The 13,409-nt window shown below is 41.6% G+C and overlaps 1 protein-coding gene across 8 annotated transcripts in view; it reads right to left on the bottom strand.

Moving 5' to 3' along the window:
- Positions 1 to 830: 830 nt before the first annotated feature.
- Positions 831 to 13,409, bottom strand: part of ACC (acetyl-CoA carboxylase) — a 105,765-nt gene continuing 93,186 nt past the window's right edge. For 5 of the 8 annotated variants that reach the window (XM_045738929.2, XM_045738921.2, XM_045738925.2 and 2 more), the window contains 4 exons: positions 12,087 to 12,288; positions 10,737 to 10,973; positions 8,722 to 8,901; positions 1,214 to 1,537 (listed from right to left, as the gene is read on the bottom strand). In XM_045738929.2, coding sequence (XP_045594885.2) covers positions 1,367 to 1,537; positions 8,722 to 8,901; positions 10,737 to 10,973; positions 12,087 to 12,288 — 790 coding nt within the window. In that variant the 3' untranslated portion in view covers positions 1,214 to 1,366. Of the gene's footprint in view, positions 1,538 to 8,721; positions 8,902 to 10,736; positions 10,974 to 12,086; positions 12,289 to 13,409 lie in introns of all 8 variants that reach the window. The other 3 variants (XM_045738922.2, XM_045738924.2, XM_045738928.2) reach the window with 2 other exon arrangements.

Here is a 13,409-nt window from a genome sequence, read left to right as displayed (position 1 = left end):
TCCAGAGTAGTTTCGATCTTGAAACTACACTGGCAATAGCACACTCATAAATGACACTAAATGGGTATATATATGGATATGCACATGTTGTCTACACACAGGCATGAGAGCATACTTGCCAAGTTTGCAGGGAGTAATATCTCATCATCATTTCATACAAGAAGAGCCAGCCCTCAAAACATGAATGAAAACACTAAAATGCATTAACCACTTTCATATTCTTCTATGAATTCCTTTTGCAAGTGTGAATACCCGCACCCACCCCCCCATACACACATTTACTTACATACCCTTAAAATACACACATACATTTATATATGTTAAAGAAAACAGTATTTATAAATATAAAATTTCATTATCATTCAAATCATGAAGATTTTAATGTAGTAAAAAAAAGTGATAATGAATAGAACAAAAAACAATGACAACATATCCATCTTAGGGATAACCAAAAACAAAACAATAAAGCAACAATAACAACAAGTTGATAATGATGACAATAATGAAAATACAAATAAGAAAATGATTCAGTCATTGTGCAACACAACCTGGTGGAAATGCAACTCCAGCCCACTTACCCTGGGGGATACAACGTATGGCAGTCACGTAGCAACGAAAGACGTCAGTCATTCAGTGTCGTGCATTAATCTTTGTACTGACAAATGACAAGAATTGATGTTATTGGCTCAAAAGTTTTAAAGAATACCAATTAGTAAATCCAAAGAAAAAAGGTATGCACTGTATAGGTGCAACTTTTCTGGGTTTAAAAATCATCAGTATTGTACACTGAAGATTGCTGAAAAATCAAAGGAATCGATTGATATCATAAATTATTGTCATATAATATTCTATTTGCAAAAATATTGAATCTTACAGAATTTTGTGTATATCTTCTACACTACTGAACAATTGTGAGAGTTATGTTTCAATGATGTAATAACTTAATCAATAATATACACATCCGTAAGACACACATCTGGCCTTGCTATGCAAAAAGTAAAATGACAGAATTTCCATAACTACATTTACCTGTAAAGCAAATGAATTTAGAAATATGACTTATATTTAATGATTTGTATAACTCCATTAACTTTCCTTAGCATCTTTTCATGGAGTTTTTCAATACATTTTGTGCTATAAATATATATACTGTATATACAGTACTGTATTCCTAAACATTATTCTTTTAATTTAACAAATAGGTTTACACTTTCACCAAATGCTTCATCAAATTGTCATTATATTTAGGTGTAGTCGCACATCAGGTTGTGTACACGAAGTGGATGGGTATGGCAGCTGGGTTTATATGGACCATGGGCAAGTGTGGCTAGTAGTATGGGTTAAAGTACTACTGCCACCATACGGGTCAGTTTGAATTATCCTGCTGGTCTGGGGTGGTAATGGGTTCTGCTTGCTGGTTAATGAGATCCATATTGTTGAGTGCTTTCAGTGTATCTGCTCGTTGTGATGGAGACATTCGACGGATAATGTGCACAATTGTGTCCATCGCAATCTCAGGGAACTCCTGAAAAGAAAACTAAATTCAATCTAAAAAGCTTTCTTAACCCTTAAACTGCTCCTGTAGCCCCCCCCCCCTCAAGCAATAAAGTCCAGAGTGCCTCTAAGGAGATTTATTGTCCCCTGTAATATTCAAATGTCTTAAATATTCTATGTGGATATCATTCAACATTAGAGACCTCTGGCAATTACTTGGCAAAATTGGAAAAAAATTCTGAAAGCCTTAGGTGTGTTCCTGGGCATTACTAACGAAATTGGCACCATGTCAAGTGCATCCCCATTCATCATCTGACATCTATGGTAGGAATCATTGATGCCATGCAAGATTTCAAAAACTTGAAATCCCGAATAACTATATTTCTCCATATAGTTGTCATATGGAGAAATCTGTTACACATAGTTTGCTTGAAAATTACTTCTCAGAAATTTGGCATTTTCAACATTTCTTCACCTTACTACAGCCAAATTAAAATGTTTAGAACTTTTCCATCAAAAATAAGTTTTATGATAAAGAACAATGGAATTTTTGTGAATTGTTTATGTGCATTAGGAAATAGAGCTAAAAATGATGAGCAGTTAGAGGGTTAAGGACTTAATAACAATTTATTAAGAAATGAAACTAAAGTTCAATACTGTATTCAACTTCATATAATTCAGTATATAATTCCTTAAACAGAGTGAATTCCAACCATTAAAATTTTATGCTGTATGGTCTATAGGGGCGTGACAGCCAAGTGATTAGCACTTCGGATTCGTAGTTCTGAGGTTCCGGGTTCGATCCCCGGTGGAGGCAGAAACAAATGGGCAGTTTCTTTCACCCTGATGATCCTGTTCACCTAGCAGTAAATAGGTACCTGGGACGTCCTGGACCATTCTCAAGTCGATTGTCCCTCCCCTCAAGTCTTTGTCCCTTCACTTTCTAGTGTGTGATCTGGTCAACATACTTCAGCCACGTTATTGTGACTCATCGCCTGCATAGGTACCCGGGAGTTAGACAGCTGCTACGGGCTGCTTCCTGGGGGTGTGCAACAAAAAGTAGGCCTGGTTTGAGGACCGGGCCGCGGGGACACTAAGCCCTGAAATCATCTCAAAGATACTGTAACCTCAAGAAGATGACCAAATGGTTAAGTAGACAGATGGTCAAGACAGGCACAGGTAAGATTGCTGTATCTAAGATAAGGAAACATTATTGCTTTAATCCCCATTTTTAACAATTTTAACTATTAAGTGAAATAGATTTACAGGTTGGCATTTTATAATATGATAGACAAACACTGTCTATCAGTGTTTCATGTAACACTGAGAACAATCAGTAGGAGCCATGAGAAGGATACCAACCCGTACACTGGGTACTCCCAAGTGACTATGGGGAGCAAGATTTAGCTCTTTATGCCCCGCCACTTAGCCATTTATACCAGGCGTGCTAATAACCCCTAATGCTTATCACATTTCTTTTTAAGGTTGTGGATGGGATTGGCTTCAACAATCTCTCATCAATGCATTCCACTTTCCTACCACTTGTACAGGAAACAAGAGCTTCCTTACATCTTTATGACTCAAAATGCATCTCCAACTTCCACCGACATCCCCCTTGTCCTACCTCTTTTTAATTTAAATAGGCTTCCTTTATCCCCTTTATTACCTCAAGATCTTGTATGTAGTTTTTATATCTCCTGTTTCTTCTCTCCAAGGTTGTGAGGGAGAGTTTTCACAACCTATCCTCATAGCCGAGAACTCTCTCAATTCTGATACACATCTAGTTGCTAACTTCTGAACTTTCTCAAGTTTCTGTTTATACTTCACAAGTAATTAATTATCAAAAGAAGGCACTAAACCGGGAAAGCTATGTAGCACCATCAAATGTGCGGAATAATCAGAGGGCGGTAAATATCACCAAGGATGCCAATACGGGAACAGAAACGCATAAGGCGAACGATATTAAAAGTATCTGATTCACCAAGAATTATATCGAGGGACAAGTGACCGCGAGGGATGGTTGGAAAGCAAGAGACACGCTTGTCCTGGAAGTCGGGACATTCAACAAGGATATGCACGACCATAAGAGGGACAATGCAATTTGGACCATAAGGAGCAGGGCAGCACTCCATTAAGTGACCGCGAGTTAAGCGCGCATGACCAATACGCAACCTCGCCAGAGCCGTTTCCAACTGCCGGTTACGGTGGCAGGAGAAAGGCCAGGAGGACACGCGACTTAAGAGAATGCAGTTTGTTACCAGTAACAGAAGCCCAACAATCCTGCCAACGGGTAAGGATGGAGGAATGAATAACTGGGTAAAACTCGGAATAAGGAATACCTTTATGGGAAATGGGACAAGAGCGGACAGCCTCCCTTGCGGCAGCGTCCGCATGCTCATTTAAAGAGAGACCAATATGGCTGGGAACCCAGCAAAACTCAATTGACTTAATACTTTGGCGTACCCCGCGCGCCACCCCTCAACTGTGCGATTTGGGTCCCAGGGTGTCACGGGAGCGCGCGTAAATTCTGAAAAGTGTATACTCTCTTCAACTTTGTCACCTTAATTCTTGTCCTACGAGATTAAATTTGGTATCATTGTGTTCGCAATAGAATTCTCTACAGCACTAAATGCATATAAACTCCAAAAGCCTGGATAATTACCCGCAGCAAACAGAGAAAGTGCGAACGAGTTACCCAGGAGCGCGCAAACGCGATAAAATGTTTTCACTATTTTCACTCTGGTCACCTCAATTTTCGTCCTAGGTCTTTCATTTTGGTCTCAATGGGTTCGCAATAGAATTCTCTAGAGGAACATTAGCATATAAAATAAAAAACCTGGTCACGCTCCAACCGCCGACGAGTTGAAGACGGGCCACGCGTTAGCCGCGAGTGAGCGCTCGGACGCCTTCCAGCTACACTCCCAATTCCCGCCCTTTTCAAGCCTTTCTTTCGCAATTTTTTTCCTGGAAGGGCCTTGTTCACGATCACTATCCATCGTGGAGTAAGCGTAGATAGTTTCTAAAGCTGCAGTAAGAAATATAGCCACGGAAAATAGCCGAAATGTTCACACGTTTGAGATGCGAGGGGAGGCGACATTGGTCACAACAGTGGAGCAAAATCAATGGGCCGACGGCGTGTGCTAAGCACGAGGCTCAACAAAGAAAATGGGAAGACATCGGCACACATTTTAAAACCAGTCCCAAATAAATTGGATAAAAACCTAATTTTTGGCGATTATTTAAAGTGGATGACGTAATGCTGCGTCATCCCCGGCATTACCGACAGTAAACGGATGACGCAATGCTGCGTCATGCCCGGGCGAAAGTGTTAAATTTACTGTAAATAAGAAACAGCCAATGCTGACTCTCGACGACCACTGGATGGACCGGATTAAAAGACCTGAGCCATGAGGGCACTACGAGAGTCAATGACAACCACAAAGGAAGACTGTCAACGAGAAAGCAGGAGACGAAGGGCATAGAGAATAGCATAAAGTTCAGCTGTGAAGATGCTAGTCTCTGGAGGTAGTCGACACATATAAGTGTGGTCAGGAAAAACTACAGAGTAGCCTACACCGTCCACAGACTTAGACCCATCGGTGAAGATGGAAACGGAGCAAGAGTGCTAAGAAAAGTGCTCAAGGAAAAGGCGTTTCAGAACCGTAGGAGGGGTAGAACCGTAGCTCTAGTGATGCGAGTTAAAGATTTATAAAACTTTGGAAGGGGGGGACTCTCCACGGGGGCAAGGAAGGAACAACATGAGGAGAAACATTAGAAATACGAACTGAAAGAGAAACCTGTAAGCGAGATAACCGGACAGAAAGAGGGAGGTGGTGAAGGAACCACAGGAGGGGTAAAAGTTAAAACACGACAGAAGCGAGAGGAAGGATGTTGCAAGGACCGTGCAAGATAGTGAAGACAATAGCAATCACGACGGTCCTGGAGAGATAGGAAGCCAGTGTCACCATACAAGCTGAGGGCAGGAGTTGAACGAAAGGCACCATAGCCGAGGCACTGGTGCCTTTCGTGCACTGGTGCCTATGGTGCAAAGCTTCAAGATGGCGAAGCGTAGAAGGAGAAGCAGACGAGTAAGCAGGGCAACCATAATCGAGTTTAGACAGGACAAGAGAAAAATGTAAAGCGAGGAGAGTGTGCCAATACGCTCCTCCAAGAAGTATGGGACAAAACCTTAAGGAGGGTAAGGGCCTTAAAGCATTCATCTCGGAGGTAAGAGATATGGGGTGACCAAGACGAATGAGAGTCAGAGATCAACCCCAAAAGCTTAGCGGAATCCCTGTACACAAGGGGATGGCCATAAAGCGACAAAGAGGGACGAAGAACGACATGCTTCCGAGTAAAAGTCATAGTACAAGTCTTAGATGTAGAGAACCTGAAGCCATGATCGGTGGCCCAAGACGACACGGCATCAATCACAAGTTGAAGCCGACATTGAAGGAGAGGCGAATCATCACCCCGACAGCAAAGGGTAAGATCGTCGACATAGAGAGCGGAGAAGACGCCAGAAGAAAGAGAGGAAAGAAGATGATTGAGTGCAACCAGAAAAACAGTAATGCTCAGAACACTACGTTGGGAGCAAACCTTCGTATTGCTGAAAAGAAGCAAAGAGAGTGGCACCAAGCCTCACTCGAAAGGAATGACGAGAAAGGTAGCTATGGAGAAAGAGAGGGAGATGACCACGAAGGCCAAAAGAATGAAGTTGGGACAGAATATGATATTGCCAGGTGGTGTCATAAGCCTTTTCCAGGTCAAAAAGGACGGCAACAACGCAGGTCCTAGCAGCAAAAGCAGTGCAAATATAGACCTCCAAGTTCACCAGGACATCAGTTGTGCTGCGGCACTTGCGAAAACCAAATTGAGAAGGGGAGAGGTGGTGATGGTGTAACCCCATCAGACAATCAATAATATGACCTCTTCCTCTTAAAGGAAGAGGTCATCAAAACTAATTCCATCCACTACCTTAATAAAATATACAATGAAAATAACGTTGATAGAGGTAATTAGCATGCCAATATACATGGCTAGGTGGTGGGGCATAAAGTTATATCTCACTCCCCTGTAGTCACGGGGAGGTAAGCACTGATGGGGGCACCGGTAGCTGAATGGACAGCACGCTGGATACGTAGTCCTATGATCCAGTGTTCGATTTCCAGCGCCGGTGGAGCCTAAATATTATAATTGACATAGCACACATATTGCCTGAAATATATAATGGTAATCACTCACTTGTTGCTGTTCAACTTTCAGTGGCTCATAGTATGGCTGCCCTACACGTTCCTAAAGCCCTTGGTCTTTGGACGTTTCATAGGCCTAAGTAGCCTAGAACACGGTACTAAGCCCAAAAAAAGGAAAGTGAGGGACTCGGGATGTTTTTCAAGATGGGGTATGATTACTGGAGGTCTGAGGAAGTAATGTGTGCCCCCTTCGTATGTATTGGATTTTCATTTCTTATGATACAGTAACATCATTTCTCAGCTGGCACATTTTTGGGCAAACAAGTTCTCTCAGCTGATGCAGCACAGTGGTTATGTTTATCTATTGAGCCTGCATGTTTTTTAGCATGAACTCACCATCAGTAGTTCTTGCTCTTACATTTGAGTAATGTAACATCAATCCCATTTCTTTCATTGCATGTACAGTGGTACCTCGGAATGCGAGTGTCCCTGTATGCGACTTTTTCGGAAGACGAGCAGGATTTACTCCAAAAATATGTCTCGGAAGGCGAGGGTTACCTCGGGACACGAGTTTGTTGATACGTGTACAGGCCGACTGGCGCGTGGTGGCATGGCGATCGCGCCTCAGTTTACCAGTGTCTCGTGTCCAGTGACTATCCCACCTGAATTCTTCACAAGGATTTACAGTTTTTTATAGTTTTTTTGGCCATTTGAGCATAAAAGTTGTCATTATATATCTTGCCATGGGTCTCAAGAAAGCCATTGGTAAGGTTCAACCTAAGAAAATAGCTGTGAGTAGAGGCAGTAGAGGATGTCCCTTCTTGATTAAGAAAATGTGTGAAGTATGGGAAGAACTGCAAAGTTTTGTTGAAAAAACTCACCCAGATAAAGCTGTAGCAGGCCGTTGCATTGACCTTTTAAATGATAATGTGATGTCTTACTACAGACAAGTGTTAAAATGTAGGGAAAAACAAGTGTCATTAGACAAATTCTTAGTAAAACAAGCAAGTCCTAGTGGTATGCAGGCAAAATGTGCCAAAGTGTGCATACCAGTGAAGTCCTCACTGCCCGATGTGATAATGGAAGGGGACTCCCCTTCCAAACAGTAACTCCTCTCTTCCTCCCCCCTCCTCACCATCTTCCATACGCCTACAGCATTCAACAGCAAGGTAAGTAATACCTTGAACATAGTTTTGTAGGTTTATTTAGATGAATTAGGTATAAAAATTTAGTTTGATGTGGGGTTTTTGGGGTAGTCAGGAACGGATTAATTCATTTCCCTTTATTTCTTATGGGGAAATTAGCTTCGGAATGCGAGTTTTCGGAATACGAGGCGTCTCCAGGAACCAATTAAACTCTTAAACTGAGGTATGCCTGTAAATAAACAGGTTACTTATGCAATAACCTGCACTCCAACCTAACCAGACTTATTTTTGTTAACATGTCTTGGTTATGCAGTATTATATGGTATACTAATACCAGCTCAAATAATATCAGGTATTATCTGAATACCAACATTCAAATATTAATACCTAACTCACTACTGATTAATATATCTATTTAGGTTGATTTTAAGGGTCAAAATCTAAATGCAGCCAAACGATACAGTTCACTATAATTATTTCAAGATTCTTTCCTCAGCTACGGCAACAACACAGCTTTGAATCTCAAGTTCACAGCTGCTCTGTGTGCAATTATTCTGATATTGCCAGCAGGGTGTGGTCCAACCCTTGTAATTTCTATACCAAGTTGTGAGGCATCATCATGTACAGCACTTAGATGCTGCAAGGTTCTGTACCAAAAATATTACTGTACTGCCTAAGTCACCTAATCCAATGAAATCTAAACAAATATAGTACAGTACTGTTCTGTTTTGTGGATTCACCAAGAAAAGCACCCAAAAGCCTAATGTGTGCAGAGATGTGATGATGATGGCGATAAATGTACCATTTGGTGCTAGGATCCCTAATTAATGAACATAAACACAACTTAATAATCTATAAAATAGGTATTGAACCGAGGTAGAAATACTCACTTTGACAACACCCATGACCTGTGATATAGCAGCATCTCTCTTCATTTGTTGAAGATTCTCCAAGACATATGAATTACTACTTTCTTCAAGACATGGTTTCCCATCCTCCCTGAGCCAGTAGCTCTCCATCTGCTGGTCTAACCACTCTGCTACAACCTTGTCCTTGTCCCATAGGTAAGACTGAAAAAGTATATGCATAAAATGTAACATTTACATAATTATAATGAGGAAAATATGCAAATATATACTAATGTACAATGAAAAAATATTTAGGTTTAAATACCATATTTGCTTGGATCCAGATTCTATGATATACCATGAAATTGAGCCAAGAGAAGGCCAACATGTATTACATACTTTCAGTATCATTAACCTGGCTCCCACTCTCAGGATTTGGCGAAGGATCAACACAGAAAAATGTAATACTGTACCTGTATTGTAAAAGAGGGTACAGTCAGCCACATGATTTATGAATGTCTGTTATCTGAAAATGCCCGTTATCCGATTGGGGGTTTGTTCGGATAAAAAAGTTTGGATAACTGGTGCAGCAGGCAGTCTGAATAAAAATATGCAAAAAAGATGAAACTAGTTTGCTCAAGTGGTGCTGTGTACAGTCACTGGGTAGTGTTCGTACTCTAATGAATAGCTCAGAAGCTTTCAACTCTGCCATGGCATTAGGTACATTAAAGTACATGGTAAAAGGTAGTCTGCTGAGGTTACCTCATCACCATTAATCTTCATTTCAGTCAATCCAATACTATCATCATCCACCACCACTTTTTCTATCTAAATAACTTAAAGATTCGTCGATGGAGCATTGTTAAGAAACAGACCAGAACATGTATTGGCAAATTCAAACAAAACACTAACAGTTGTTGAGGTGACGTGAGTAGAGACTTGGGATTATACCTGACTTACGAGACATTCACAGGGAGGTGAGGTAAGGTCAAACAAACCTCACCTCCAGTAGTTTCTAGAGTTGGAAAGTAATCCCTTGTTACCAGATTCAAATCCGTCCATTCAACGGAAAATTGGGGATAGACGAGTATAAAAGCTCGTTACGAGAGAGGGAGAGGCCATAGCCCGTGCTACATGGACACTTCGTTCTGAGTAGCTAAATCTAAAACAACAACAAGAGGGAAAGGACAGTGTGTGTTGTGTCTCAGTTCAGACAAGAGTCTGGGGTGGAGTGTTGGGCATCACAGGGGGAGGGAGACTGACGGTCTGGTATCTACAAGGAAGCTTCATCACTGCTGTATCTTGAGTGAGTACTGGTCCCTTATGTTCCAATATCACAAGTGTTGATTATTACATGCCTTGATAGGGAAGATAGAGTAGGACTTTTATGTAGTGATCTTCAATTAAATAAATATATATTATATATATTACTAAATTGTCAATCTGGGTATCCATTCGTACTCGTGTATTCATTCATAGAGAGCGGTCAGAAAAAAGTGGAAACCGACCATGTGGCTCCCCCTCCCCCTATTGTGCCACCTTTAACCCTCCCGTGACCGGTACCCTTTGACGCCGGTCACTGTTAAATACTTACGTTATCGAATACTGGTGGCAGCATTAAGTATCTTTAATTTAGTCATAATTATTAACAACTTGCTTAGTGGCTGGTATCAGTGGTGATACAGTATAGATACATTATAACACTGTTGAATTTGTGCAACAGAATTGCCAATTCCCCCCCCCCCTAGCTTTTCAGGATGACTAACCACTTATCTGAACACACCATGTTTTCCATTCATTCTCAGTCCCACAGGTGTTCGGATAGCACGTGGCTGACTGTAATGGCTTTTAAATTTCACTCATCCATTCGAGAATAGTACTAAATTCCATTATGTGTAAATGGTTTATCAACACCACTGCCATCTATTTTAAGGAAAACATGACCCCCTGATGCACGAACTTCATCCTACAATCACCATTGACACAAGGCATGAAATCTTATATGGTAATGCAAGAGAAAATGTAATATTAAAAAGACACAAAAGCAATTAACATACCTCCACTGATCCTTTCTCCTCAAAGAACCATCGTCTCAACATGGCATCAATTTGGCCATCAGACGAGTCAGATTGAACCGCTCTTATTTCTTTCTTCACCCTTTCTTCAGCCAAAAGACGCCTAAGCCTCCAGAAGAGAACTTTTCGACTCTGTGCCCAAGGTACCACTCCCTGAATAACCCCTTTCTCTTGCATCCTAACAGGGGTGTCATGTAGATCAGCAAAGGTTACTGCCAACTGAAATGAACATTAAAATTCACTGTGGATGCAGTTTCTAACCAAATTACAATGTCATGTGCATTTATTTGGCAAGAGATCCGTATCTTGTGCATGAAGAGCATGGTAGAAAAATAGAATAACAAATGGTGACATGCATGACTAACAATCAGCAGTTAATTCATTATGTCATGTCATGTGATTACCTGCAGGGAGGCTTCCCTCTAGGATTCCACCTCTTCAATTTTGATTATCTGGTACTAACTATGGTACTTAACATTTTTTTATGAATATCTTATCTAATTTTAAACCTATAGATTGCATAGTTAAACTAATATTTCCTGCAATTTATTCCTTGGAGTTTCTTCATTCATTCCTGTTGATCATTTGTGTTTCCAGTTACCCCCTTATCTCCTAAAGACTATTAAGTGGCACTGAAATATGTAGAAGACTACCAAGTGGGTTTTGTAGTGTATTTGTAGTATGTTACCGTATGACACACTGCAATACATACTTAGTTGTGCTTTGGTCTTGTTTTTCAGCTGTCAATCAACTGGTGTACAAGATCCTGAGCCAAATTGGGCTATCACATCTACATTTGAAACTGTGTATGAAGTCTGCCTCCACCACCTTGTGTCTCAGTGCATTCCATTTGTTTACTACTTTGAAAAAACTTTCTAATATATCTATGGCTCATTTGGGTACTAAGTTTCCACTTGTGTTCCCTTGTTTGTGTACCACCCATGCTAAATAGTTTATCTGCCTTATCGTTTCTTCTAATATTTTGTAGGTGGTAATCATGTCTCCCCCTAACCCTTTTGTCTTTATGACTTGAGGTTTAATTCCTGTAGCCTTGTAACTCTCACCCATCAGCTCCAGAACTAGTCTACTAGCACACCTTGAAACTTTAAACTTCATCTCGATTGACCTCCACCTTCGAACTGTATACTGTACTTCATGATTGGTTGGTCACATACCATATACAAGGTTCTGAATTCCTTAAACAAGTTTCAAATGGCAGTTATTATGTTAGCCAACCTAACATATCCCGCTATTCTTTACACACTCATGACTGATCACGAGTGTTAACGTTTATTCATGAGGTAATTCAATTTATCAGATGATCAAATTTACCTGATGATACGTTGGCATGAGCAAATCTTCTCTCTCTTGTATTTTCTTCCTAAGATCTGCCTCCTTTTCTGGGGGTAAGTCTGGCACTGACAGTCTCTCGTTAAGTGAGTGGATAATTGGGTCTAATCGTGACATGGACTTCACGATGTCTTTCTTCTTGAACTTTATCTCCACTGTTCCTTCAGGTTCTAGGACTCCTCCTCTGATAAAAAAAAAAAAAAATTATCAGATTATTTTCAAGAGCATAAACCCAAATTTGATATATATATATAAAAAAAACAGCATTGAATGTAATGAAACGCCATTTTCTGGGTGAGACCTGGAGACTTCCTGGAGCTATCCAGGATATGTTAATGTCAGACTTTGGCATCAGTCATGTGTATGGAGTTCTTTGGGCCTACCGGGGACCACGGCCAGAACCTGGCCCCCTCAGAGAGGCATAAGGAGGAATGGCCTATAGAAGCCCCTGTGTGGTTGGAAGCATTTTATGTCTGCATCGACCGGGTTAGGCACCCAGAAAGGTAAGTATCCCAAAACAAACCCCTATTCTGGTGTAAATATTGCTACCAAAAGCTGAACAAGTGGATAGAACTCCCCAAACAAGAACGAACAAACTATGACGTCATATGAAATGCTTCCCCCTCCCCGGAAGGGGGAAGGTGGAGCCCCAGACCTACTGTGCCGGCGATCCACAGCCCAGTTCTGAGGCCGAATGTTAAAACACGCAAAAAACCGCCGACCGGAGGGAGGGAGGGAGGGAGGGGAGGGATGCCGGGAAGCCTTCAGGTCTCACCTAGAAAATGGCATTTCATTACATTCAATGCTGGTTTTCTGGGGGGAGCCCCTATGGCTCCCCGGAGCTAACTACCCACAGAGGAAAAGACTTACTTACCCGGGAGGCGGTTGCTGCTCACTCCTCAACCCGAAGTCGAGACAACTGGCTGCATCCGCCGACCCAAAGCAACACAGGCCCGACTGAGCCCAGGAACGTTAAAAGGGTAACGAGCAGCCAGGACCCTGTTCAACCGACAAAATCCCCCCGTCTGAATGTCAGCCCAAGACATATTGCCAAAGACGGCGGCAAGAACCGCGAACTTGCGAACGTCATGGGCATGGGGATAGACTTCAGGCTGGCTAACCTTAACCCTGCGGACGACCTAGGAGATCCGTACCTACGAACAGGGAAGAAGGGAAACCGGATCTACCCAAAGTGCGTCCACGGACACAGAAGCTGTGGCGCTCAAATAACGGTGGAGAGCCGCAACAGGACAAAACATGATGCACCCCAGGCCTAACCAAGCATCAACAACCCAGGGACCCCTC

Source organism: Procambarus clarkii, chromosome 43 (assembly GCF_040958095.1).
Source record: "Procambarus clarkii isolate CNS0578487 chromosome 43, FALCON_Pclarkii_2.0, whole genome shotgun sequence".
NCBI lineage: Eukaryota > Metazoa > Arthropoda > Malacostraca > Decapoda > Cambaridae > Procambarus > Procambarus clarkii.
Note: the sequence above shows the minus strand (reverse complement) of the source record. Positions and strands in the feature narration are given on the sequence as shown.